Source organism: Orbicella faveolata, unplaced genomic scaffold (assembly GCF_042242905.1).
Source record: "Orbicella faveolata isolate gen_17 unplaced genomic scaffold, um_ofav_v1 contig_50, whole genome shotgun sequence".
Lineage (NCBI taxonomy): Eukaryota > Metazoa > Cnidaria > Anthozoa > Scleractinia > Merulinidae > Orbicella > Orbicella faveolata.
This window is the reverse complement of record NW_028301581.1, coordinates 2,558,210-2,584,130: the sequence shown is the minus strand read 5'-3', so window position 1 is coordinate 2,584,130 and position 25,921 is coordinate 2,558,210. Positions and strand designations below refer to the sequence as shown.

The window sequence follows — 25,921 nt, the reverse complement described above, 5'->3', positions numbered from 1 at the left end:
ACCCCAGCTAGCCAAAATTCTGTTTTCTTTAAATGTTCTATTTGATTGAGAACTGACCCATAGCAATTTCCTGATTCTTCAATGAACTCTCGATGTTCTAATTGACTATGAAACGCCTGACATGCCTCTTGAAATTTCTTAAACACTTCCTCCAGTTCAAGTGACTTTTTAGTACATTAGTCATTAGTAATTGGATGGGAAATGTCTTTAATTAATCTGGTTAGTCAAGATTCTCTTTGCACTGCTATGTACCTTCTTTGTTTCCATGGGGCCATTACAAGAGTTCCTCTCTTAAGATCTCTGTTGCCAAACATCAAGATCACAACTGGCTTCCACTTTCTGTGACAGATATTTTTGACGATGTTAGCTATTGTGACATCTGGTTCTGAATGGAAGGAATATGTCATTGCCAGTCTGAGTCACAACTTTCACTGTGGGTTTTTCTACCCCCTATGGACATGAGCCATGAAATTTTGGTCAGAGAGTAAATTATTTTTCCTTTTTGATAAATGAAAGCAAAATAGACCATTTGGGGTCAGTCTCTTAGATTGAAGTACAAATTTACTTAGACACAGTTTTTCCAAAAATATCTATAAGAATGAAAGTAGTTGTGAGTTAATAACTAGTTTAAAATAGTTTGATAAAGTTCTTGCACAAGGGTGGATGTTTCCTATCCTTTGAAAAAAAGGGAAATCAATTCTTTCACAAGTAAACTTCAAACAATCCTTGCTCTGAGTGTGAACCTGAAGTATTTTGCTGCAGATTTCCATAAGATGGGGAATTGCTGCTTTGTTAAGTCTGCAGGCTAAAGCAGACCTGTTTTACAGCTAAACCTGTCTGTAAAACTGTTAAGAATTATGTGGTATTTTTACAAAAGTTGCTCCAAGAATTGAAATTTGTTGCTACAAAATTTCATCATCAGTTATCAAATTGGTTATGTTAAGCAATTTTCTAGCCAAAAAGTATAAAATTTGTTATAGCATCTGAGGAACCATACCTTCCATACCTTGAGAAGAACTTGAATTCCTCTCTTATGACTATGCCAAGAAAGGTGTTAATAAAAAAAACACACACAAGGAATTCAAGAGTAATAAGTGACTGGTTTTTAAGACTGTTGCTCATATTTCCAAAACATAACATAAGTTCTGAAAGTGATTCATTCCAAATTCAGGCCATACACTGTAATTTATCAATCTTCCTTGTCATTCCTTTGACACAGTACATTATTGCATTGGTGGTTGCTTCAGAGTTTGGAGATATTGTGTTGGGGCTGGCTACAGTTATCATAGTAAGTTATTTCTACTCTACTTAGGTCAATAACTGGCTTTCAGTTCTCAGTTTGTTGAGTTTCTGCTTTCCTGAACTCAGCTGGGTGATTCAAGAATAGCTATTGTAAAAAAACAACATTGAAGACTAGAAGTTTTGAAACATTGCAAAACTGTCTTGGAAACTGCCTGCTCCAGTGGGAAAATCACCTCTTGGCTAGACTTGCCTAAGCTGTGTAGTCAAGCAGGTTGCTTATATCTCGGTCCAGCATTCATCCAAGGTTGTGAACTCTGTCATCCATACCTAACTAAATACTTGCAAAAAATAACCTACATTCCTTAAACGTAAAGTGAAGAAATTGTGAACTTGGTCACCTGCTCCCCTGTTTGGGGTTGTTGTCCTCGACAAGCATCATACATTATTTTAGTACTTACTAACTTATGGGTTTTGCTACAAAATCAAAGTAAAAATGTGAACATTAAAATTAGCTTATTGTAAGCCTGCTACAGAGTTCATTCTTGCTGCTGGACATGGGTCCCTGTTTGGGTCTCCTTGCTTGCCTGCAGTTGATCTTGTGGATCTGCATGGTGTAGGTTCTGGTTCCTTATTTGCAAACTCTGTTTCCTGAACACCACTTTCATCAGGGTCATGTGCAGGAATGTCTCAAACATTGTCTTCAGTAACATCATCTCCAGGAATCTTGGGTATATTTTCTGCATTGTGCTCAGGGTGGCTTTTGAGCAATAAAAAAAGTCAACAACTTGCTTTCCAAGTCCATCTCCTCCATGTCCCTGCTGTGATGTTAGGCTATCCTGATAGCTTTGATAGGCCTGTAGATTTCAAGTTCACGAGGTAACTCTGCATTGCTGTAGGGTAGGTTGGCATACTGTGTTCCACTTGTTGGCGAATGGAACATCAAGGTGCTTGTTTGTTTTCAATTCATGCTGAAAAGAAGCTTTCACATGGTTTGGTACTTGCCAATCCTGTGCTGTTACTATCTTGTCAATGTGTGAAAACACACCAATGGCCAAAAACTGGCATCTAATGCAGTTGACTCCCTCTCTCAGGAAGCAGTGCTTGGAAGGCTTCAGATTCAGACTGTTCTTTGATGCATGTCAGGACTTTATCCAGTCTCTCTTGGTGTTTATCTGAAGTCTTGGAGATCACAATGATGGACAGACACACCAACAATATCACTGTAGTAAACTATGAACCAATTTACGTACTGTTAAAATTCCAAATTTGCCTCAAAAACTCTTTTGAGCCAGCCACAGCATGGATATCGTAAGGAAGTGAGTTCCAGTGCTTTGCTGTGGTATAATGCCATGACTGTAGTCTGTATATAGCAGTGTTAACTTTATGTACAGAAAGATTAAAACCATACAGAAGTATTTGAACCATGTCCTCGATGGATTTCAGTTAATTGAAGAGCACATCCATCACCTGTTGAAGAAGGGCTTGAAATAGCACTGGAGGAGTTGCACTTGGTCTGCCCATCTTTTTGACATAAGTGGTTCTAATATGTCAAAAACAAGAATAATTTAAAGCAATGCAGACCATAGAAACAAAAGATAGCGAGGCCATGCCGTTGTACAGAACGCAACAAATGCTAAACAAAAACTTGGCCTGGGAACAAAAAATGAAACTACCCCAGTCTTGCAAAGTGAGGCTGGGCGACAGAGGACCATCTTTTTTTGTTCAGACTTGCCTTTTGCATTGTAACACCTTTTACTGTTTAATCTTGGCCAATTTTTTTGGCCAGCTTTTCATCTTCTTTTATGCATTTTGTCGATTTCTTCAGTGGCATTTCTGTGGATCTTGCCCACAGTGCCACTTCAACCTTTCTTTGTAAAATCTCCTAGCTCTTCAAGGTTTGAATCATGGACATTTTCATAAAACTGATGAAGATCCATGTGAATGGTTCCTGCAAAGGTCCTAGTCGTATACTTTTTGCAGTCTTCTATTTTGTTTCAGGCCAAGTTATATCTGCTCCAATTGCTTCAAGGTAAACAGGCATTGCCAAATTTTTTTTGTTTCACACAAAAATTGCAAAATTTTGTAAATCCGATGTGATTCTTTTGTTTTCTTATCCTTGGGTGATAAGAATTTTCCAAGGCATTGTTTTTGTTGGTTGTGTGATACAGGAGGCTCAGACTTGTCCTGCATTTTCAAGACAATTTCAAACTATAATAAATTTGTCTTTGACCTGGTCTTCAGTTAGTAGTAACTGTTTGTTATATTTATTAACATAGCTTTCAGAAACCACGATGCGTTTAAAATTCATTTTGTGTTAAAGAAGACATGTTTCAGATGAAACATTCATTGTCAGTTTACAAGAATACCTTAGAAAACGAGCAATAAATAGTAAACATTGTGTGATAAAAATAAGAATTAAGGATTATGGTGCGAAACAAAAAAGTGAAAATATAACAATAAAATACCACAAACTAATTAGTATGAAAGGAATAAATTAATATACTTAACTTAAGAATTTAAAGAAGGCTGCTCCCAAAGGGTGTGCATGGCTTTCTTCACTTTTAATTGAAGCTAGTGGAAGCCGAGTCAAGAATTTCAAAGCACTTTTCCGGGAGTGATAATTATCTGGACCCCTTATGTGTTTAAGCAATTTTTTTCCGTGTTTACATAGCCTCATCTAAACACGTGGAGGGTAGGGAGAATTCAAGGCAGTTATGCAAACCCGAGATGTAGTCGTGGGTTTGCGTAACTTTCAAGAATACTCCCAGCCCCCAAGTGTTTAGATGAGGCTATGTAAACATGGAAATAGTGCTCTATTGCTGTTATAAAATAATCCTCAAAAGTACCCACAAGTCTAAAACATCACAACCATGTTTACATACTCTCATCTAAAAACTGCTACTGACCAATGACAGTGCGTGTAGTAGCTCAGTTATTCTATAATTAATTATATGGGAATGCTTGTCTGAGTGAAGATGTTGAGGATGTAGGTGGCAAAGTGTCTGTTGGTTTCACCAACATAACGGCACTACAGCCTGTGCAGGAAAACTTATGTGTTTAATTCTGTGGGAATGCTTGTCTGAGTGAAGATGTTGTGGATGCAGGTGGCAAAGTGTCTGTTGATTTCACCAGCACTACAGCCTGTGCACAAAAACTTATAGATGAATCAAGATCCTTATTTTATCCATATAGATTTATTCCAGTGTTATTCAAGTGGAATCACTCGCACTTGATCCCTAGGTGTTGGTTGCTTTTCTTTTCAGTTGTCCTGTTACTCTTTGAAGGATTAATTCTCAGCCTTTTGGATTTTTTGGGATTTTGCACTACGACATAATGATGCTTAAGGATCTTTTGAAGTGTCTTTTTATAGTCCAACGAATCCCGATGAAAATTTCCATTTCCTTATGACTGGGTTGACTTGGTCTTCCAACATGTGGAGCTTGGGAGGAAATATCTCCTTTGTGTCCAAACAATGTAAACAGCTGTGCTTATTTCTCTTGTAAGACTTGCCTCTGCAACAATCTCTGGGCACTCCTGCTCAATGACCTAGAACATTGCAGATCTTTTTGATGTTTTGGGTCTGTTGTAAAAAAAAGCAAATTCACCATAACTACTTCTTAAACAAATTACTCAGTACTAAAATCAATTTTTTTAAAAGGGTTTTACCAGTAGGCAGGTATTGACGTGCTTTCCAACAAAGCTGTTGCAGTGGTATGCCTGGTGTTTGACATTAAGCTGGAACTGGTCTTGCTCATCTCTCTTGCAAAATGTTTCTGAATCTGCTTTCCGAGAGAATCCTACTTTCAAAGACAATAAGGAAAGAATTGTCTAACAAGGGATTCACCAAGTGCAAGGCAGCAGGTTCCAGCACCATAACATATCAAAACCACTGGCACTCTTCTAAAAGGATTCTTAAAATTTGAGAGAGACCAAGCCTGATATGAAGGCCTGGAAAATAGAGCATGATCCAGTTTTGACTTTAGTTTTGAATATGATATAATTACATTAATTTGAAGGGCCATTTGAGAATAAATTCATTCCATTTCATACCAGGTCTTTTAGGATGTAAAGATGGGGTTCATTAATGAAAATAAAGTAGTCTTGAGCTTTTTCCAGTAGCTCTGGTCTGGAAGTTTCCAGGTGCTTCCTTGAGATGTTTGAGGGTTTGTTGCTGCATTTGAGCTCTCTTGTCATGTGGCAGGTGCGTTTCTAGTGCTAGATATCAAAATTGCTTTCCAACCTAGGTTTTAATTCAAATTAATTTGGAAAATAAATATTAAATCATACTACTTACACAAGAGATACCCATCACTTAACACAGAAATTCAGAATCTCTAAAGTGGAACACATCAAATCTTGTGCACCCAAAAGTACAATAATATAGGTAATATACCTAAAAAATGTGTAGGATGAACAGAAGTGGAAGAAATTGTTATCCATGTTTGATTTGTGACACACACAAACGTTCAAAAGAAAATAAAAATAAAACTGATAATGTAGAAATATGTCAAAGTGTCATCTTGTGAAAAATCACAAGCATTTAGGGCATAGCCCTACTTCAGTGTGAAACGGTTAAATGTTTGGTTTGCACGACTGTTCATTTGAAATTAACATACAGAAACTAAATGCGCAGAAATGAGATGTGCATGCACGCAGTTTATATGAAATGGACAACATTATTCAGGCCTTCTAGTTGCGTAGTGCTGAGCCCAAAAATGATTTCCATTTGTAATAATTGCTTCTGTCTGAAAACAGAACCAGAGCGCTTCCTTAGACCTTTTACAGTTATGTCTGATAGACTGTGCCTAGGAGAGTTAAGTGCTGTGTCTGGAAAACCACCAGTGTTCTTTTAGACGCCCTGAAGATGTTCGCCGAATCGTTCACATAGAGTATAACTGGTCTCCCTGATGTATAGGTGGGGGCATTGACGACACGAGATGTAGTACACAACGTTCTCTGATTTGCAGGTAAACTGTTCACGGATGGTGGTTGAACTCTTGGGTCCACATACATGGACGTTGGACGTTGTATACAGGCAAGTGCGGCAGCGAGGATGTCGACATGCGAAAGTTCCTGTTACCTCTGTCTGGGACCTCTTAAAGGTCTGTACCAGGATACGTCAGGTTAACTCTTCAAACATGATGAGCACTTGGAAAATGAGTTTTTAGCTTCTTCCCACTCAACATTGAGGATTGAGCCTAGTCTACAGGATAAAAAAATAATGCCAAAAATATTTTTAAAGGTTATAATTAAAATAATTAAGTTCCATACAAATGAACATATCATATTTTATTCACAAATTTTAAATATACTGGACACTTACAATTCCACTATCATCACTGTCATCATTGTCTTGGGGACATTTATGGCTTTGCTAAAAATAGAAGTAACCACCATATTAGCCCCTTTTCCTGTGGTGATGTCAAGGGAACATTGACTTAATATAATAGCTATTCCATCATTAACATTTTTTTTTTCATTTCCATGCTCAATGTTAACGTTGACTTTAACTGAATTTGCTTAGCTATTTACCTTTTCTTCCAACCGTTCAAGCCTTCTTTTGCGTACCTGGACAATAAATTACCAAATGATATTGTTACTTCGTGTAATGACCTTGAATGCATACAGAACATGATAAATTACATTCCTCGTTTCTGTGGTCATTCTTTGTATTTCTCAACCACATAGGTTGAGACAAGTTCATATTACATGAATATTACAACCTCAATGATAGGCATTACGTCTTCTGTGTCCACCACAGTCTCATTCATATCTTCTTCATCCTACCGAAATAAAATGGTTCCTTTTAAAATGTTTTTATCTTGTACTTGAAAACAGTTTTAGTTAATTATTATTTAAGTATTAGAGAGCACACTACTACTTCTATCAGCTTTTTTAAGGCCCCACTCTGGTAAAAATGGTATATTTTGATGAAGATGCTTGTTGGCGAAGATGATACAACCTGAAGTTCAGAGATATTGTTTTCTTGTTTTGATTACCTGTTACAGGCTTTTTACTCAGATTTCAAGAGTATTACCAAATATCCAGATAATCTTACTGGAAATGGTTTTTAGCGTAGGAGCAACAGCTGATTATTAACATGTTAATGCAAGAGTTGCCAGAGTTTAAAGAACAACACTTTTCATTGTATGGATGTGTTGGGAATTGCAAATGTGTTTGAAGACTTAAACAGATGCATATTTATGTTATTTTTATTAATATTATTGAAAACCTTTTGGTTGCGATGTAGCATAAACTTACTTCAGTCCTGGATTCTGTTGCCTTTGCCTTGTCTGCAGCTTCCTACATGAACATCACAAAAATTCGTATTAGTCAGATTACCGTATTTTCTTGTTTATTAGGGCCGGGTCACACTACTGTGAAAATCCTAATTTGGACAGACCAAAAATTTCAAAAATTTGAAACCGCAAACGGAAAAGCCAAAATTGTAATAAATTTGTTTGGGTCGCACATGTGAAGTTCATTTGTGATAAAGTAATCTGATAACTCGATCAGATTTCATATTTCCCACGAACAGTCCATAAACATGGACCAAAATCAGATCATCGGCGTTTGCTTCACTATTGCAGTTTTTCTTCCTCAGATTATCAGCATCCAGCAGCAGCAAGCGTTTGCCTTTTTTTATACTGTATCAGAGATGGGTGTTTGAATACAGGACACTCTTGAATGTTGCCTATTTAAGGAGAAGAAGACGACGCTTACGTAGAATGCGTGTTGCACCCTATGCATGGACTCTTCCGTGACCCGCAGATTCATGGTTCCACATCCACTAGAACGACCCCTTAATTCCACAGGAAAACTTTTGGCAACAGTTACCACTAAACAAGACCACTTTTGTAGTGATTCGTAATATCCTGGGTCCGCGATTACAAAAGCAAAATTTGAAATTCAGAGATTGTTTACCACCCGAGAAAGTTCTTGCTTTGGGACTGTATTGCTTGGCTCCTGGAAATTCGTATTTGACCACTGCACCAGTGTTTAATGTGTGAAAATCGACTGTAATTGAGGCAGTGCAAGATGTAGTAAATGGCCTCTACGAAGTACGCAACGAACACATCAAATTTCCTGAGACAATTGCTGAAGTAAATGCATCTATGCAGACATTTACAAATCTCACAAATCTGCCCAATGTTGTGGGTGCTATAGATGGGTCGCATGTGCAAATAAAGGTGCCAGTGGACAGTGCTGTGGATTACTTTAGTAGATATCAACAGCATAATTTCATTATCCAGGCTGTAGTTGATGGCCAAAAGATATTTCTTGATTTTGCTTGTGGATTTCCCGGAAGCATGCACGACACTCGTGTTTTAGGGCGCAGTACGTTGTTTAGGAGAGCGGAACACGGGGATATTCTTACAGCACCAGCAACGCTTATCAGTGGCTGTGAAATACGTCCTTATCTGCAAGGGGATAGTGCCTACCCCTCTGCCCTTGGTTAGTGAAGCCTTACCCTGAAGGCACAAGGGATCCTGTTGAAATCAACTTTAACAGGCAGCTTTCTTCTGCCAGAGTTAAAGTAGAATGTGCCTTTGGTGTTCTTAAAAGTTGGTAGAGAATTCTTCAAAAGCACTTCGACAGTAGCATTGACTTTGCAGTAAAAAATGCAATTGCCTGCGCTGTGCTACACAACATTTGTATCAGAAATCGTGATGAATGGGAAGAAGAGGATGGAGATGATGATCCACATCCCGATAATCCTGCGCCCAATGTTATGCGTGGTGCGGATGACATGAGAGAATTTCTCAAAGACTATATTGCCTAAAATGACGACTCTATGCTTATCGTGGCTGTCGGACATTGACATTTATTTCAAGACTTAGAACTCACAATAGCTTTCTAGACATGCAATATATGTATTGAGTTCAAATTGATCATGTTCATCACACATTTAAGCAAAGATATATAACTTCTTGTTATTGAAATCCCAGACGTGGGGTTTTAACTGTAACAATATTTTCAAAGGTGTAACACGTAAAAATGCTCTTACAACATCAGCATACAATGGTCTCTTCCAGTTAGATTATTGTTTTTGTAGAAAATTAGTGAGAGCTCTGACAAGAGCATTCATGGTAGCTAGTTGCTGCTCATGATTCCTATTAGAACCATCAATAGGGGTGCTGATTTCACCTCGTTGTGCTTCCAGCCCCGAGAGAGCATTTTTAAAGAACTTCCATTCCTCATCCTGCTTGTTGTCTTCCCTTGCCCTTTTCTTTCTTGCAGTTCTTTGTTTGGTGTTGTCTGTGCAGACAAGATCTTTAGCGGAGGCGGCTTCCTCTCCAGCATGATTACTGCTCCCTGCTTTGCCAACATGATTCAAAGTTACGGTGTCTCGACAGCCAAGAACTTCATCGATTTCGTTGTAGTGCACTGACTGCTTGAGATTGCCCCCCGTTTGTTTTGAATTCCAATCTTTGGCGCCTTTGTACCGTTTGATCCAGTACTTCATTTTCTTCTGGACTTTATCGCTGGTCCTCTTCGTGCCAAATTTCGAGTTCAGTGCTCGTGTGATTTCATCCCAGACCTTTCGTGCTTCTCTGCTCTCCAGGCGATGGAAATTATCAGCCCAAAGACAAATTAGCATTTTCTGGTCATTGTGGGGCCATTTATCATACACAGTTTTCTTTGCTGGTTCGGACTCAGGAGAAGATGCTGAAGATGTGCTTGCAACAGCAATGGAACTCATTGGGGAGTTCGTATTGAACGTTACGCTCCCAGGCCTGCTTTGACTGCCTTCACCCACGTTTAACTGCAAATGCAGTTCATTCATAAAGGGGCCAAACTGCTGCTGCTGTCGCTGCTGCTGCCGATCAAAGAAGTAACGGGGATAAAAGGATGTTGAATGGAGAAAAAGGCCATGTCTATCCATGATCGCAAATTGTTCTAGTGAAGTTCCCGCGCTTTGTGATTGCCGGCAGATCATGACCTTCAATGTCATTTCCCTGACAAGTTCTGTTATCACCGGAGACAGCTTCCTTTGTGAAGACAAAATTTTGGAAAATCGGTCAGCCCCACCCAAGCATGATGGTTCTTTTGAAGTTTTGGTCGTTTTTCCAATTTTTCGGATTTTTTTAAGTGGAGGTCGCACTTAAAAATCTCCGTGTTGACAGATCTTCACCCGAAGTAAACAAATTCTTCCGAAATTTTTTTTAGTGCGACCCAGCCCTAAGGTGCAACATTTATGCAAAGAAAATATGCCTGTTGAATTAAAATCTGTTCCAAACATGGGGTGTGTCTTATAACAGAGTGTGGAAGAAAGAGCCAACCTTTTGAAGGGTCTAAAATAACTGTTAATGCATGTGAAAACTTACGGAAGCTTTTAAATCCTGCTCCTGTTGCTTTTTTTAGCACCCTGTCCTGTTGAATAAGCTTCCTGGAAAGTTGAATGAAAAATAATGAAAACACATTATCACTTCATTATCATGTTATGTTAAAGTTTTCTCTACATGTGAGACATTTAACAAATTAACTTTTTAGTTTCACCTGCTTGGTTAGGTTTAGGCGTTGATCATAGGATTGGAGCCATTGTATCTTCTTCACTGTCAGAATTTACCACCACAAAAAAAAATTAAAAAAAAAAAGAATCATAGTTTTACTCTCATGAAACTGATTCTGTATTGTCACAATAGTATAGTTGTGATTGTCATTTAGATAATCTTTGACATTTCTAACCCATTGGAGCCAATGAAAAAATTTCTGTCTGGTGACTCAGGTGAGCATCCCCATCATCTGAATACAAGAAATAATAATAATAAAAAAATGACAGACTGATGAAACAATCTTTACACAGCACCTGTTCAACTAGACTCCTCAAATCTCTTGACAGAGCCAAAAAAAACTTTGAAACACCTCATTATACATGTACTCTAAGGCCCTAATCAAAATGTGTACTGCCGACTAGGTTCAAAGAGCAGACTTGAATAAAAACTTTTTTTCATCAAATGCATTTTTCCATGTCATTTTATAACTTATCAAGACTTAGTGTCATGCAATCACTTTACACATCTGCATTTTGTACCCATGGTCTGCAGTCTGCAGTCTGCATTTTGTACTGACCATTTTTGTAGCATTTTTCATAGTTTTGCCTTCGATGACCACCAATGAATCATAGAGCAGTTTTAAATATAGTCAAGTTTCTTGGTTACGTGTACTGTTTCATCACAAAGATGTCTTGGAAAACAGAACATGGAGAGTAGATAGGGTTTTACATGAACCTTTCCTTTTACATGAATAACAATGCATGCAGTATTACTGGTCGCATGATATTTGAATATATGTGACCACGCGGGAAAACGTACATTAATGGATATCTGTTAAACGGATGAAAATGGACGGATAGTAAACAGATAGTTAACGGCTTCCAGACCGTTTAAACGTTTTCCCATATCGTTTAAACGGATAAGTATTGATCATTAAACGTTAGGCCACAAGCGTTTAAACAGCAAGCGGAACTTTCAAAGGAATAACAAAAGCGTTTTAATGGCAACCAGAAGTTGAAACGGATACCAAAGCGTTTAAATGGCAGGTTGATTAAATGGATGGTCAAAGTGTCAAATGACTGGAAAACCTTTCGCTCGAGTAGATACAAAATAAAAAGCAAGCAGGCATAAATTCCATAGGTTTAAATTATAGATGAAAATTTCTAGTGAATAACGAAATACTGAGCCAGCAAACAAAACAAAACAACTGTCAAACTAACACTAAAAGCGTTTTTGCAGTCGAAAGCAAACTTCAAAATATTGAAAACGCTTGTATAGCAGTCAAAACATACGAACAGTGCTAGTAAAACTTTTGCTCAAGTAGATGGAAAACAAACAGCAAGCAGGAGTACGTGAAACTTTCTAGCGAGTTTAAAATATCATATAATTTATATCGCCACGCACAAACAAAACTAACAGTGTTTTACTGAAAGTAAAAGTTGAAAATAAACATTGAAAACACTTGTATGGCAATCAAAACAAGAAAAGTAAAAGTTAATTATACAGCAAGGAAAACTTAAGACTGATTTCGAAAGAATAATTATTCACGGCAAGGAAACTTCAAACCAACTCCAAAAGCCTTTTGTGGGAGAAACACTGCGATCGTGATGAATGTTGTTCACATGTCAAATTAACCTCACCTGCTTCCATGAAGCTTTCACTTTCTCTGCGATCATGGGGCTCAAGTTAGTCTAGACCCTAATTTTCAATTCTTGTGTCTGTAAACTGCCGATATATTTCTGCATTTGACAGCCCTACTGGCAGAAAGTGCCCTTATCTTTTGGAGAAAAATTCTGATCCTGATTTTTCTCGGGAAGATAGAGCGACTGTACCAGCAGCAGGGTACTGGTACACACGTGTGAAGTCCACTCTAAACTATTGTCCGGGCTCCTGCATTGCACAGCTTTTTGATAACTAGTGTTCTGTTCTACCGATTTTCTGATGTAAACAAACAAACAATAATTATCGTGAATTGGAACTGACTGACAAAAACTGAACAAACTTGCTGTTTGAAACAACTCAAGCCCTCCCATCGTCCAACCGAACTTTTGTTATCAGATTTATAGCTGGCGGTTTGTTGGGGTGTCAATGCCGCGCGATACAAACAGATCGAGGCAAGTTGATAAGGAAAAAAACAGGTACACGTATTTATTCATATTAATATCAAATTCACGTCCTTCCCACTACCTTACTTCACAAACTACATACATCCTTGTGTCCCCTTCCATTAAAAAACTTACTGGAATGACACTTTGCATTTATTCTGCCTTTTAGGTCTCTCCAAACCTTATCTTTCTCTGATTGAGAATTCGCAGGAAACTTTGTAAAAACTAGAACTTTCAGAGCATTAAGTTTAGTTCCGTCTAGACAATCTTTTCCATGCGTGCCGTCAGTGTTACTGTTTGCTAGTTCTTCTCTGGTAAAGAAGGAGGGCAGCAACTTCAAAGTGCACTTGTGACATTCGCTTTCTCTAGCAAGCATCTGCTGGACTCTGCTGACTTCACTTGGTGTCATGCAAGTGGAGATCAGTTCTGGTCTAACATCAGCTAGCTGAGACTCTGTCAGCATGGATGGCGAAGGTGTCGCTGCTTCTGGAATGCGCTGTTGGAGAGGTGTTCCTGGATTGTTTAAAGTGCTGATTATGGCTTCTGGGAAGGTAGGCTCACCACAGACTGTAGCTAAGGTTTCAGCATCGATGGTTGGTAGGTCATCAGACTCGCTTAATGAGGGTCCAGAAATTAGGTCTGTCAACCCATTAGTGTTGTTGGAGGCACCATAGTTGACAGAACCGTTAAACTAAAAAGTAAACCAAAAAAACATTTATGGTAAATACTATTCATTCGGATGCATTTTAACCAGCAGGTTTACTGAAAAGTGTGTAGTGGAAATACAATTTCCAAAGCAGCTATATTTCCCAAATTTCACTGTTTTTCCATATTTTAAATTTTTTCGCCATGTAATAAATCTTACAACCGCCATGCGAAAAGTTATTTTATATCAGACGAAAAGTGCTTGGTCAGATTACAGGGAGATACATCACCAGAATTCCTTGTACAATAGACTATTAAAATGAGCTTACCAAAGAACAAGAACCGGCTGTTTGCCCCTCTAATGATTCCAGGCGATCGTCAATTTTGGTGAATGTAGCTGACATTTTCTCTTCAATAGCTTTTACGGAGTCATGCATCGTCTCCATCATCTGTAAGGAAATACATTATAATATTAGTCTTATTATGTTTTGCTTTTACCCACTATTCTGAACCATGTGAAACTAGTTTATTTTACAAGAAAAATCAACGGATAAACAACTTTCTCCTTTCTTTAAATCCAATAAGCGAAAAAAGGTAAGTTTCCTCAGTTGTCCGCACAGATGGGTCTGTGATCTTCTAAATTTTACAGTGTTTGTCGTACAGCTTATTTCCCAAGACAGAAAACTATTTAATAAGTCCAACACTTTGCTACTTTTCATTTACATTCTCTTCTAAAGTTAGAACAAATCTTTGACTTTTACAAAATTTTGTGAATTTTACTTTAATTGAAATTATTCGCGAGAGAAAAAATGTTGAAATTTAACTAACCTTGAACAGTTTTTCTTGGCTTTCAAGATGGGCTGTTACAGTCTCGGCATTATCCTCCTTGAGTTTTACCAGCTGGCTCCTCAGGCGACAGCATTCGTCAGTCTTAGCATCGAGTTGCTGTTGCAACGGCTGACCTGATCCACAGACTCATTACCAGCATCTGATATCTCGATTGTTGGTTCCTTGATTGTCGTTGAGTTCTTGGTACTGTCGAGTCTGGCCTTTTTCACTGCTCGCTGGGCCTTCCACGCGAGTTCCCTTTCTTTCTGCTCTGCCAGGAAATGCTTGTAGGGATCATCGACTGCTGGGGTGGCACCTTTCTTGCTCGTTGTTTGAGCTATCGCTGGCAAAGTGACAGATCCCTCAGTCGCAGTTGGAGTTTTCACTGACAAAGTGGCAGGTCCCTTGTTTTCGGTTGGGCTGGTTGTTTTGGCTGGTGACAACGAAGAGGGAAAACAAAACTATTACCTGCATTCTACTTCTGTTAAAACGTACCTACGTGTAGTTCTGTGGTAAAAAGTTTAAAATGTCGAACCCTTCAATAACTAGGCTTTAAAGACTCTTAATTAATTCGACGTGACGTTCCATCCTTACTAATACGTTTTTTAACAAGTATTCTAATCATAAATTCTAGCAACTGAAGATACATACCTTTCTTTGATTTTGGATTCCAGTGCTCAGCGACTTCTGCATCATACCAGCGGGAACCAAATTTGATTCTCACCAAGTCACTTGGTTTGAGAGATAGAATTGATTTCACGACGTTTTGGCCAGTGGGGGCGATCTCTCCATTCGCAATTCGTCTTCCAGAGAACTTGGACTTTATCATTAATTGACGTACTGTATTAAAGCTTCTGGATGGGAAATAAATGTTTCGGTGTGTACGCAAACAGGTTGTTTGGAATGAAAAATTTGTTGCTATACTGTTTCTATACAGGCACAAAAGATGAACTATTATTGGCTAATTGTGGTTAGTTGCGAAAACAACCAGATGGACGACAACAGCATTAGCATAAATATTGTTCTTATGTTGCCCTATTCGAATAAAATTATGCGCGATTAGTTTAACGCGGACAATTTAACAATAAGTGCCACAAAACAAATTAAATTTTGAACTCAATTTGCTTGAAGCTTTAGTATTGCACTTTGTGCTTTGCTGCGAATTCACCTGTTTCTGTTTTGCTTTCACATAAACTCAATAAAGGTTTGTGCTTTGTTTTAGAGCTTTTCTCTGTTCATTCTGATGACTCAATCCATGAACTGCAAACAGTCGGTATTTTTCCTTGCGGAACCGTCGATACTAGGACTTCTCTCAGTCTCTTTATTCTGCAACCTCTTTCCCATTTGACACCGAAAGGAAAGTGACTTGCCCGAAACGAATATTGAACACGAGAGGCAGATTGGGTAGCCTGGGTAACGAGCGTTCCCATACATTGATTGGTGGAAATCGAGCCCAACTACCCAGAAAAACCAAGTGATGAATAAAACAAAACACTGGTTTGCACTCAGGTCTACCTTTTATTATAGAGGATATAAATATTTAACTAGTAATGTAATTAATATAAGATAAATGCATCAGAGTAGTACAGTGCATGTAATGGCCTTCACTTGGTGGCTCTGGATAGTAATTGTACAGTTTCAGAATACTTCATGGAGGTGGGGCAACAAGATCTACAGTCCCCAGTTTGCAAAATTGTCTGATTTCACGGTACAAGTACCCCTTTCTGTCATCAGTTAATCCTTCTGGATCAATTTTCCCCGGAAGAACAGCATGAGGTGGGAACACTGCAGGATCTTTCAATAACATGAGGGACTGTGCGGCAGAAGATTGATTCTCCTTAAAATAAACAATTCCTGGTTCATCCTTTGGGAATCGAAAGTGCTGATACTTTTTGATGTTTGGCACTTTATGAAAATACTGTCCAAGAAATGATGCCCAGTCATACACTGGCACGATGACTCTATTGTCATGGGTGCCTGCTAATTGTGACTTGTTCACTCTCATGGAACTCAAAGACTCGACCATTCTTGCAAATTCATAAATAGAAGAGATAAATTTAACCTTGAATGCCTTCTTTATGAGTCCAAAACAGCGATCGGGTGCAAACTTGGTATGGCCAACAATAAGGAAAGAGTAAGTCATACGGTGGTGAAGTTCAGTTATTGTTCTCCAAGTGAAATACCATAAAAAGAAGATATTTTTTTTCTGTCCTGAACAGTTGTCTGCATGTAGATGAGCATGTGTTTCCCCCAGGCCATGGTTCACAAAATAATGATGAACATAACTTTTTGTAGAATTGGCGCCCTTTCCAACAGCAACAGCTTCGTCAATTAAATAGTTCACTTACCTAGGTATCGCTTCATTGGTGATGCCGAAAATGCCACATTTTCTCGGTGTTTTAAAGTAGATTGGGCCAGGCTGCATTGGGTTGCTAGGTATATGCACTTGTTGCGCATAATCAAATGAATAGTGCATTGTGGCATTCAGTGAGCTAGGATCGTGACTTTCACTTAACTCAATGGTGTTTTCCATGACTTCAGAATCGGCTGTCGCCTGTTGACAAACTTCCTTGTACATGTCTCGCTCACCAAGTGCCAAGTTTAAATGTTCCTGTTGAGCTTGAACGCATTGCGACTTTTCGTAATCTGGTAGATTTGCAGCTCTAAGCAGTTTTGAAGTGTTTTCTTGACAAGTCAGGCAAAGATCAGTCATCAGTTTTGCAACAATAACGCTGGGGTGGAATTGTGTCCATAAATTGATGAACTTCGAATAGCTAACAGCCTGCTTTCCTGCCACCTTACATGCAGTTTCAAAGGCATGCCAAACGCCCATCTTTGTTTCATGTGAAGAGAGCAGTTTAATGTCGTCGTCTTTGTAGCCGGGGATCCTTCCAGGTGAAATGGCATTTTCCTCAACATAGTTTGCCATAAATACTTTAACATCTTCTACTACAGCGTGAGGAAGTGTATTAGATGGCAGTCTCTTGCAGTTTCCGTGAGTTCTCCTTGACAGGCCGTTATCCTTGTAATGCTCCTTTAGTCTCCAAAAGCGCGAGTAGCTTAGACCATACAAGTTCAAAAACATTTCTCTGCAAATAGGCTTAAATTGAAAAAGGAAGTTGCATCGAGGGCTTCTATTCCTTTTTTCTCCAATTTGCTCAGTGCAGGAGACAGCTTGGATGTTTGCCAAAATAACCAGGTCAAGTTCGCTTGATGACAGTTCGAGGCAATTATTCAAGTTTGACATTACCGTTTCTTCAGTAAACTGTGATGAACAAGGACTATCTCTTGGACCATGGCGACATTTGCAGCCATCTTGTAGGAATTTTCTTACACTGGCAAACATCTGACTTTCATTTTCAGAATGTTCAAAACTACTTTCATCTTCTTCCATCGTTCTTCGAGAGCTTACATGCAACAAGAGAAAGCCGTTGCAAACAAATGTTTGTTGCTATGACGATACAGCGCACGCGTTGTCCTGGGCACTAGACAGACTCACGGACGAACTCACATGGAGTTTTTCTGATGAAATGTTTCCCAGTTATTCCTGGGAGTTTTTGTTTGAAATCACATGAGGACTGTTTGGAGAACGAAGATATTGACTGAGGAAAAAAGAGAGAATGTGTCCTGAAATGTTGACTATCCATGATCGAACACTTACCGAGGACCCAGCAAGAACTGGCTCCGTGAGAAGGTTTGAGCGGCCATTCACGGGTAAGTCAAAGCTAAATAGATGATGTTTATCACTTCAAAATGTCTGGTTTTGGTCTATTTCAATGCACGGCTTACGTTTGTATGTAAGTGAAAAAATAACCTTCGAAAAGGTGTCAATAAGAATCGAAAATGCCTATTAAACTATGGGGAAATTTCTAATGAAAATTTTGCACGGTAAATGTTAGGTTTGAGCTTACACGGATTATGAATCTTTGCCATTTACTATTCAGAGCTTTCACTTGCAGGTTCAAAGTTTGAAAGGTTTACATAAGCAGTTCGAGTTTTCCCTTTAAGACCGTTTTCTTCATCTGAACTTCCTTTTGAATGCTGTTATAAAAGGATAGTGGCCGTTTAAATGGTTTGTTTAGGTCAATAAACGAATATCGGTTGTGGCCGTTTAAACAGTTTGTTTAGGAAACGCCGACAAACAGATATCGCTGCCGTTTTAACACTTCTAGATTGTAAGATAAATGGATGGCCTTACCGTTCAAACGGTTTGGTCAAGACGTTTAACAGATTTTATGACACGTTTAAACGGATATTAAACGGATACTTGACGCATCTATCCGTTAAACAGATATCTGTTAGTGTATGTTTTCCCGTGTGAGGTCACATATATCATATATGAACTGTCATTACATTCACTTAACAACTCTTCCTGCTTGTCTCCTCGATTTCTAGGCGATCCATTTCCAATTTGTCCTGCAATGGCCACTACAAGATATAATAATATCGTGTTCTCAGTTTCATATGCTTCAACTAAGACACTTGAATACAAATGACTGCGCAAAAAGTAGATAATTAAATAAAGGGATATAAATCTTATAAAATGTTTCATTTCCAGTGATCTAGTGTGCTGATTAATCACACCATTCAGGTAGTGCTCCGGCTAAAAACGCAAATGCATGCAACTAACACCACGCCATCTTGCCTAGCGAGATCTGGGTAGAGTTCGAAGGATGTTGCAAGGTATAAAGTGCAGGAACACCTCCTCACAGGCGGACATTTCTCTTTGTGTGGCTGCGTTTTCACTGGCCTGATTAACTAGCTAAAAGTTCTTTCTAGGTGTTTGTTTACAGACCAACATTTGCTAGTTAAGGTTACTCCAAACCTTCGCGGGGCTACTTTTTCCATATTTTCTTTTTTCCCACCAAATTAAAGTTAGTTATTCAAGGTAACGTTTTCCAAAAAATGAACGTGCGAGTTATTGGGAAAAGAGGAGGAAACGAGAGTTAAAAATGCATGCTGTTTTCGCTAGAAAAAACAAGCAATTTTCTCGCCAATATGACCGGAAATTCACACCAAGTTATACTAGCTCACGATATGGTATAACTTGTCCTGGTAAAAGCCACAGCCAATCACATTGTGCGTAGTGACAGAAGCCTGCCAAAGAATCTGGCAATAGTCTTTACCAGGCGCTCGTATCACGGTTTTGTTAATATACAAAAATATTCGAGTTTTAGTGTCATGTGTGGTGTGCTCAAAAATAGAGCATGATAAAGATTGAACCCACCTTTTGACGTTTTTCCCGCGGTGAAGTGGACAAGGTACCTCTGTCAAACAGCCATTGTTTCCTTGTGGTTTTCTTCATTTCAACAAAGTTTTAGAAATGGATCGTCCCAGGAGAAGATCGTTAGGGCACAAGTACTTGTCATCTGGGAAGTTGGATGTCATCCAATCGGTCTCTCATTAAGTAAGTTTGCAGTCTCATAACACAGTTTGTAATTCAGGAAATGTCAGAACGCTTTCACCGATGGCTGCTGTTATGGCTCTTTTGGTTGATTTTATCAACACTTCTGAGACACTGTTTTGCCAAGGTGCGTCTGCTGAAGAGAACACCCATTGAAATCCTTCTATGCATCCATACTCCTATAAACTCTTTTGGTCTAAATCTTTGACCATCTTCTTTAATTCCTCACTTGCGGCTACTAATTGGGAACCATTGTCTGAGTAGATCTTGGATAGATAGCCTCTTGTAGATACAAATTTGCAGAATACCATCAAGAATTTTTCGGCACTATAGTCTGGTGAAATATCTATGTGGACAGCTCTTGTACCGAGGCAGTTGAAAATAATTCCATATGCCTTTCCAGTTGTTTTTTTTTTAACTTCATCCTTCATCTTAAATGGTCAAAATAGATCTAATGCTGTGTAGGTCCATGCCAGGGCAGGTTTTAATCTTTCAATTGGGAGTCTTCCCATGATTTGTTCCTTCAATTTCTTGTCCAATTTCTTGCATATTACACAGTTTGTTCTGATGGATTTCACCAGTTTCAGCAATTTGACGATCCAGAATTTTGCTCGTATTTTGCTTGCAGTTGATAGCACTCCCAGATGACCTTGACAATGTATGTGCTTGGCATATAGACGTGAAAATCTATGCCCATATGTGACCCTCCACGGGAAAACAGGGATAAAGGTGATAGCACGCTCAGAACATGCTTCCACTTTAAAACAAAAGAATTTGGCTTTAGCACACTTAAAGCATGTTCAGGAGCACACTTCATTAGCCAGCTCTTTTGTTTGGTTGGACACACGAAGAACAAAAAAGTGTGCTCACACTAACAATGCAGTCAAACAAAGAAGCGTGTTAAACTTCAAAAACAAAAGCTAGCGTGCGACAGCACGCTTTAGTGTGTGAAATAGCACACCACGCTTAAAGCGTGCAATGTTTTATGTAAAAAACTACTTTACTAGTGTGCTGAAAGAGTTTTTGAAGAACGAAGAGAACATTGCCGAACATTGCGACTGCATGTCGATCGAAACAGTATCACTTACCATTATTTGAAACTTCACTGTGTTTGTATTTAAACGATTGTTCTTTGTTGTTGGGTTGCAGTTTCGACAGATGGCGAAATTTCAATCGCCATGTTTGCGTGATTGTTGAACTCGGTGTTTGATCTGTCTTCATAATGTGTGTGAAGAAGCACCATTTCCGCCGCTGCTTCGTTTTAAAAGAAAACATTGAGTAATAAATATTGATATAATTCGTTTAGAATCTTCTCCATGATATTTCAAACAAATTCCTGTAGTGTCGTTTAATGCGGAGATTCACTTTGCTTGCTTGCATGCACTGTGACAAACTTTGCGTCCAAATAAGCCAGCGCTAATCGGGTGCCATTTTCTCATGGAAATACATTCAGTTCCAGTGTTCGCGCGGTTAATTGACGCCTTGTCAATGTTTACCGATTTTATTGCCGACTTATAACCCGATCTCTACTGAATTATTATTTCCGATACTTACTGCCCTTATCCGAATTTGGATTCAAATTTATCAATTATTTATCGACCGCCAACTACCACCTTAGGCAACTGGTTGTTTCGCCCGGACTGAAAGTTCAAAGGATGTGTTCTTTTTCTTTATTAAGCTAAACGAGCGAAATCACTCAAAACACGCCTATTTCTCGTTCTTTAATCCACTGAGCTAACAGTCCGGTATCGCAAGAATTTGTTTACAGGACGAAGCTATAGACGGTCGACTTTCGCGTTCAAGTCCGCGAAAACAAAAAAATACATACAAATTAATTTATGGAAAATGAATAAACAACAAGGGAACGTTCACGACCCAAAAACTAACTCATTTTTAAGAAGTTGAATTTAATGGTAATGGCGACAATCTTTAGCCACTTAGAACTAGTTACATCAAGAATATTATTATACCTACTGAAAAAGCTAACGAGTATTACAAATCTACTTACTACTACTTGTCTTAATCTCTACTATAGCTACTTATAACTGTTGAAATCAAACAAATATCTAGTGAAGAAGCCAGCGAGTATTGGAAATCTATTGGTGACTTGTCTTTTGTATTTCTCCAGCCACTTTTAAACGTCGAAAGCAAGTAAATGAAATATAATCAATTGAAAACGCTAGCGATATTAACGGAGTTTGATTCCTACTGACTTGCATTTTGCTTTAGCCTTTTAACTACAGTCCTCCTCTTGTCCCTACACTTAGAATTAATTTTTGTACGAACATTGTCCCACTGTCCTGCAAACGAAGGTGAGTCAAACTTTTGGCGAAGCTTCGAACACAGGAAGCTCAGTTTATGTTCGTCAAGTTTGGCATAACCAAACGTGCCACCCGTGTTTCCATTGGCCAATTCATTTTCCGTAAATAGAACATCGACGCATGCCAATGCAGTGGTTGACATCTCCTTTCCCATGAGTAGGATTGCTTCTACTCGGCGACGCTGCTCATCTGTGGGGCCCTGCAGTGGAGTGTTAATTTGTTTGTTCTGCTGGATGGCTGCCAGTGGTGGTCGTGAAGAATAAGTTACCTGTGAACTGTTTGCGACCAGGGTCTGATGTGTCTGAGGATTGGGTCTTTCGACGAATGAATGATGCTGGAGACCTGGAAGAGGAGACTCGATGGCAGCGATGCTGCAATTTTCAGAGCTGTCTGGGCAGAACTCGGCTATGTCGCTCAATGTGTGGTCTGACAGCAGCTCAGCTAATAATGGGCTGTCTATTGTTCTGGACTCCGGTTGTTTGTAAGACTTCAGCGCAGGCAACTCGGCAACAATCTGCACGAGGTTCTTCACCTGCTCCTTCAGATCTGCCATGACATCCACGAAGTCCGTCTGAACTGCAACATCTGATGTTTGTCTGAGAGGTGGTGTAGCGGCTTCGGTCCTGACACACTGGATGCTAGCATCTCTTTGAATAATTTTCGGCGTTCGTTGCTGTTTGAGACGGGCTTACTTTGCCTCTTGTTCTGCTATCAAGTTTTGCAGCATTTGAACCTGCGGCACAATAAACAATTTCAATTTTAATTCATTTTCACGGCCCACTTTTAAATGAGATCTCTATAGAGGTAGCGCACGCGCTATTTACTTCAATCACAATACTTCAACTCTAATTGCTTGGTGACATTTCTATTTTTCATACACGCATCTCTAGAATTGATGTAGCCTTTTTACATTTTCGCTTTATCGTAAGAATTGCGCGAGTTGTTCGGAAATGGAAATTGCAATAACAAAGTCAAGGTAATTAGGCTGCCTTAAGAAGGAATCCATCACAAGTTCGAGTAACAAGCGGACAAAAACATTGTACTGAGGCTATTTACGTTATATTGCAAACTTCTGTACAACTGTTTAAAATATATTTTCAAAAGAAATCGGTTCTAACAACACCAAAACTGGTGAAATGAAACTGATAATAAAATTTACAAGTGATTGCACAGTTTCTCTGAACTCTGAAATTTATTTTCTTGAGTTTCCATGGGAAATTGATTTTGGATGCAAAAAGGACGGTAATATACTTAAAGTTATTCTGGTACAAGGTTTTTGTCCATTAAAAACTGAAATTGCTCGATTTCTATTCAGATTTCGTCTTAATTTTTGGCACACAATGTCATTCGTTCCGCTGCCACACTTCAGTTCTTACAAGGGAGGCAAAGCAAAGCAAGCATTTTTCTTTACGAGCCCGAAATATCTGTGACTTTTTAAAGAATAATGAGACGCATTTTGCCGCTAAAAAACGAGACTGCAAGATCGTTATATTCGAGAACCAGAGTTTTTGAAGGACCATTCGCCACCTCTCTTACTTTACCTACCCGACTCTACTTACATTACATCAAAACACAAAGATCAGAGCAAGTATGTGTAAATAAACATATACGTAGCTGTATTGTCCACATTAGGCGTCTGCTTCAACCACGCTTTTTGACTTGTTTGTAATTCTTCTCGATTCAGTAATCTAATTTATCAAGCCCACTTAAAATTCACTTAACTCTCTTACTTTTTGTCGAAATGTTTTTTGGAAAGTCCATCTTACTCACAATAAACATGTTTTGATCATGTTTCCTACACTGAGGTATAAGTGGATGTGAATACTATTTGCAGTAAAATGTGCTTCATTCACCATTACATTAAACTTCTTTTACTGTGGCCCATCATGAATGTAACGAACAGGAAAGACAATCGAATTTTTCGCACTCGTTTTTTAAACTTCCGAATATATTTTAAATTAGAGAAGTATTGTGTCAGAATTGTTTCTTTCCCTTTTTTATAAGCGATGTAAGCGTTTATCGTGGAGGCTAACTTAAACGCTATCATCTTCGGCTAAAAGGGTGGTAATTTGTTCATAACTGACATAATTCACAGAAAGCAAAATACTGACAGTCTAAGCACATTATCCTTGTATTATTAGAAAGGTAACTCACCTCATCTTGGTTATCAGTCGTTGTTCGTGCCCTTTTTGCGGTCGGGCCTGTATTTCGCGGTTGCTGCCTCTTGTCCATTATGACGTCTTCCTCAGCAAAAAGGTGCGCATTTACTGGATCTTCAACGAAAGATCTTTCCTCCTGGTTTAGCTGATTCTCGTTATCTGCAAAGAAAACACACAAATTAGTCCATGTTATATAGAGAAGACGACAACTCGATTAAACTTTAAAACAAGCAAAAATCAGACAAAAGGTAACTTACCATGTGATGCAATCACCATCGCATCCAGGAGTTTACCATTAGTTCTGAGTGTCACTTTAGCACCGCTTTCAGGCCCGGCATCGGAAAACACCTCTCCACTTTCTTTCCTCCTAATCTTTTTCGTCTCGACAATACATGTTGTTTTGTCAATACTAAAATATACCAGGCACAATTTGGGAACTTTTGTGAGATTGCGGTAGGCCATGTTGAAACACTTCTGAATAGTTCGGCCGATAGTGCACTAAAAGATACACAAACAAATGTGCTTCTGAGTTATTTATACGCAGTATTAAGCTCGCTATGGAACAATCTCAGACCAATGAAAAGGTGATTGAAATTGTAATTTGTATAGACATCATTAAATGAAAGTATTGATTTATACCGGATCCATTTTGACGCGAGTTCTGGACAATAGGTGAGAAAAAGGGTGGTAAGTTTGCTGATCATAACAATAGTTCTAATTGAGGGAGCAACTCTATTTTAAACAAACTGTTCATATGTTTACGACTCGTTTTTTCGCTTGCGCTCAATTAGCGAAGCGATATTAGTAAGCTTTTACTTTGTATAGCTTTATCATAAATGAAATACAGTTTATTTTTTGTTTGGTTTTAAAAGAAAAGTTTTTCACTTTTTCCTCCCTGATTCTGATCTATTGCAGTGTTCCTCCATTGGAAAACTCAATTTTCTATCAGCTTTGAAAAATTTGAGATGAAAAAAGTGATCGCAATTATAGTTTAGTAAAGCGATATGATATGATAACATTGAATTTATCCGTTCGAAACAACCACAGTTATCTCCTGAAAAAATGGAGCTGTTCAAACAGCTTATGTTTTCCATTCGAGAAAAACCCATTGTTTCTTTCACTTTTGGCACACAACTCGATGAAAAAGTCGCAAAAACAAAACATTTTTCTAATTTGTCAATTTGTGACCGAATACGCATAGCAATTAGCAGTCTGGGACTCCTCCCCTGATTTTGATCTATTGCAGTGTTCCTCTATTGGAAAACTCGATTCTCTATCAGCTTTAAAAATTTGAGATTAAAAAATGCCATCGCCATTATAGTTTAGTAAAGCGGCGTGATAAACATTGAATTCATCCGTTCGAACAGCCACAGTTATGATATTTGTTCAAACAAAATCGAGCTGTTCAAACAGCTGATGTATTCCGTTCGAAAAAGTTTTGGCACACAAAAATCGCAAAAACAAAACAATTTCATTGCCAGTTTTTCAATTTGTAACCGAATATGCACGTCAGTGAGCAGTCTGGGACTCCGGGACATGCATTGTGCAATCTGTGCATCGTTTTTATCGTGCTGTAAACGGAACAATGTTGGCTAAACCGATGTCAAATTCAGAACCAACACAACCAACTGATGTAAAATGAACCATATAAATTACATAAAACAACATTTTGCTCACAAACTTTTAATGATATGTTAAACAAAGCTATAGATACATTTTA

General features: G+C 38.6%; 1 protein-coding gene and 2 pseudogenes across 1 annotated transcript; 1 reads left to right on the top strand and 2 right to left on the bottom strand.

The window, feature by feature from the left end:
* The first annotated feature begins 614 nt into the window (after positions 1-614).
* LOC149095598 (uncharacterized) lies at positions 615-10,039 on the top strand (annotated as a pseudogene).
* A 5,719-nt stretch (positions 10,040-15,758) lies between these two features.
* On the bottom strand, positions 15,759-17,568 carry LOC149095597 (uncharacterized; annotated as a pseudogene).
* A 4,358-nt stretch (positions 17,569-21,926) lies between these two features.
* Positions 21,927-24,663, bottom strand: LOC110047887 (uncharacterized). The gene is made up of 4 exons (XM_089281935.1): positions 24,459-24,663; positions 24,197-24,360; positions 22,735-22,775; positions 21,927-22,638 (listed from the first exon to the last, which is right to left on the bottom strand). The coding sequence occupies exons 1-4, from the start codon at positions 24,661-24,663 to the stop codon at positions 21,927-21,929; spliced, it is 1,122 nt and encodes a 373-aa protein (XP_089138061.1).
* Positions 24,664-25,921: the final 1,258 nt, after the last annotated feature.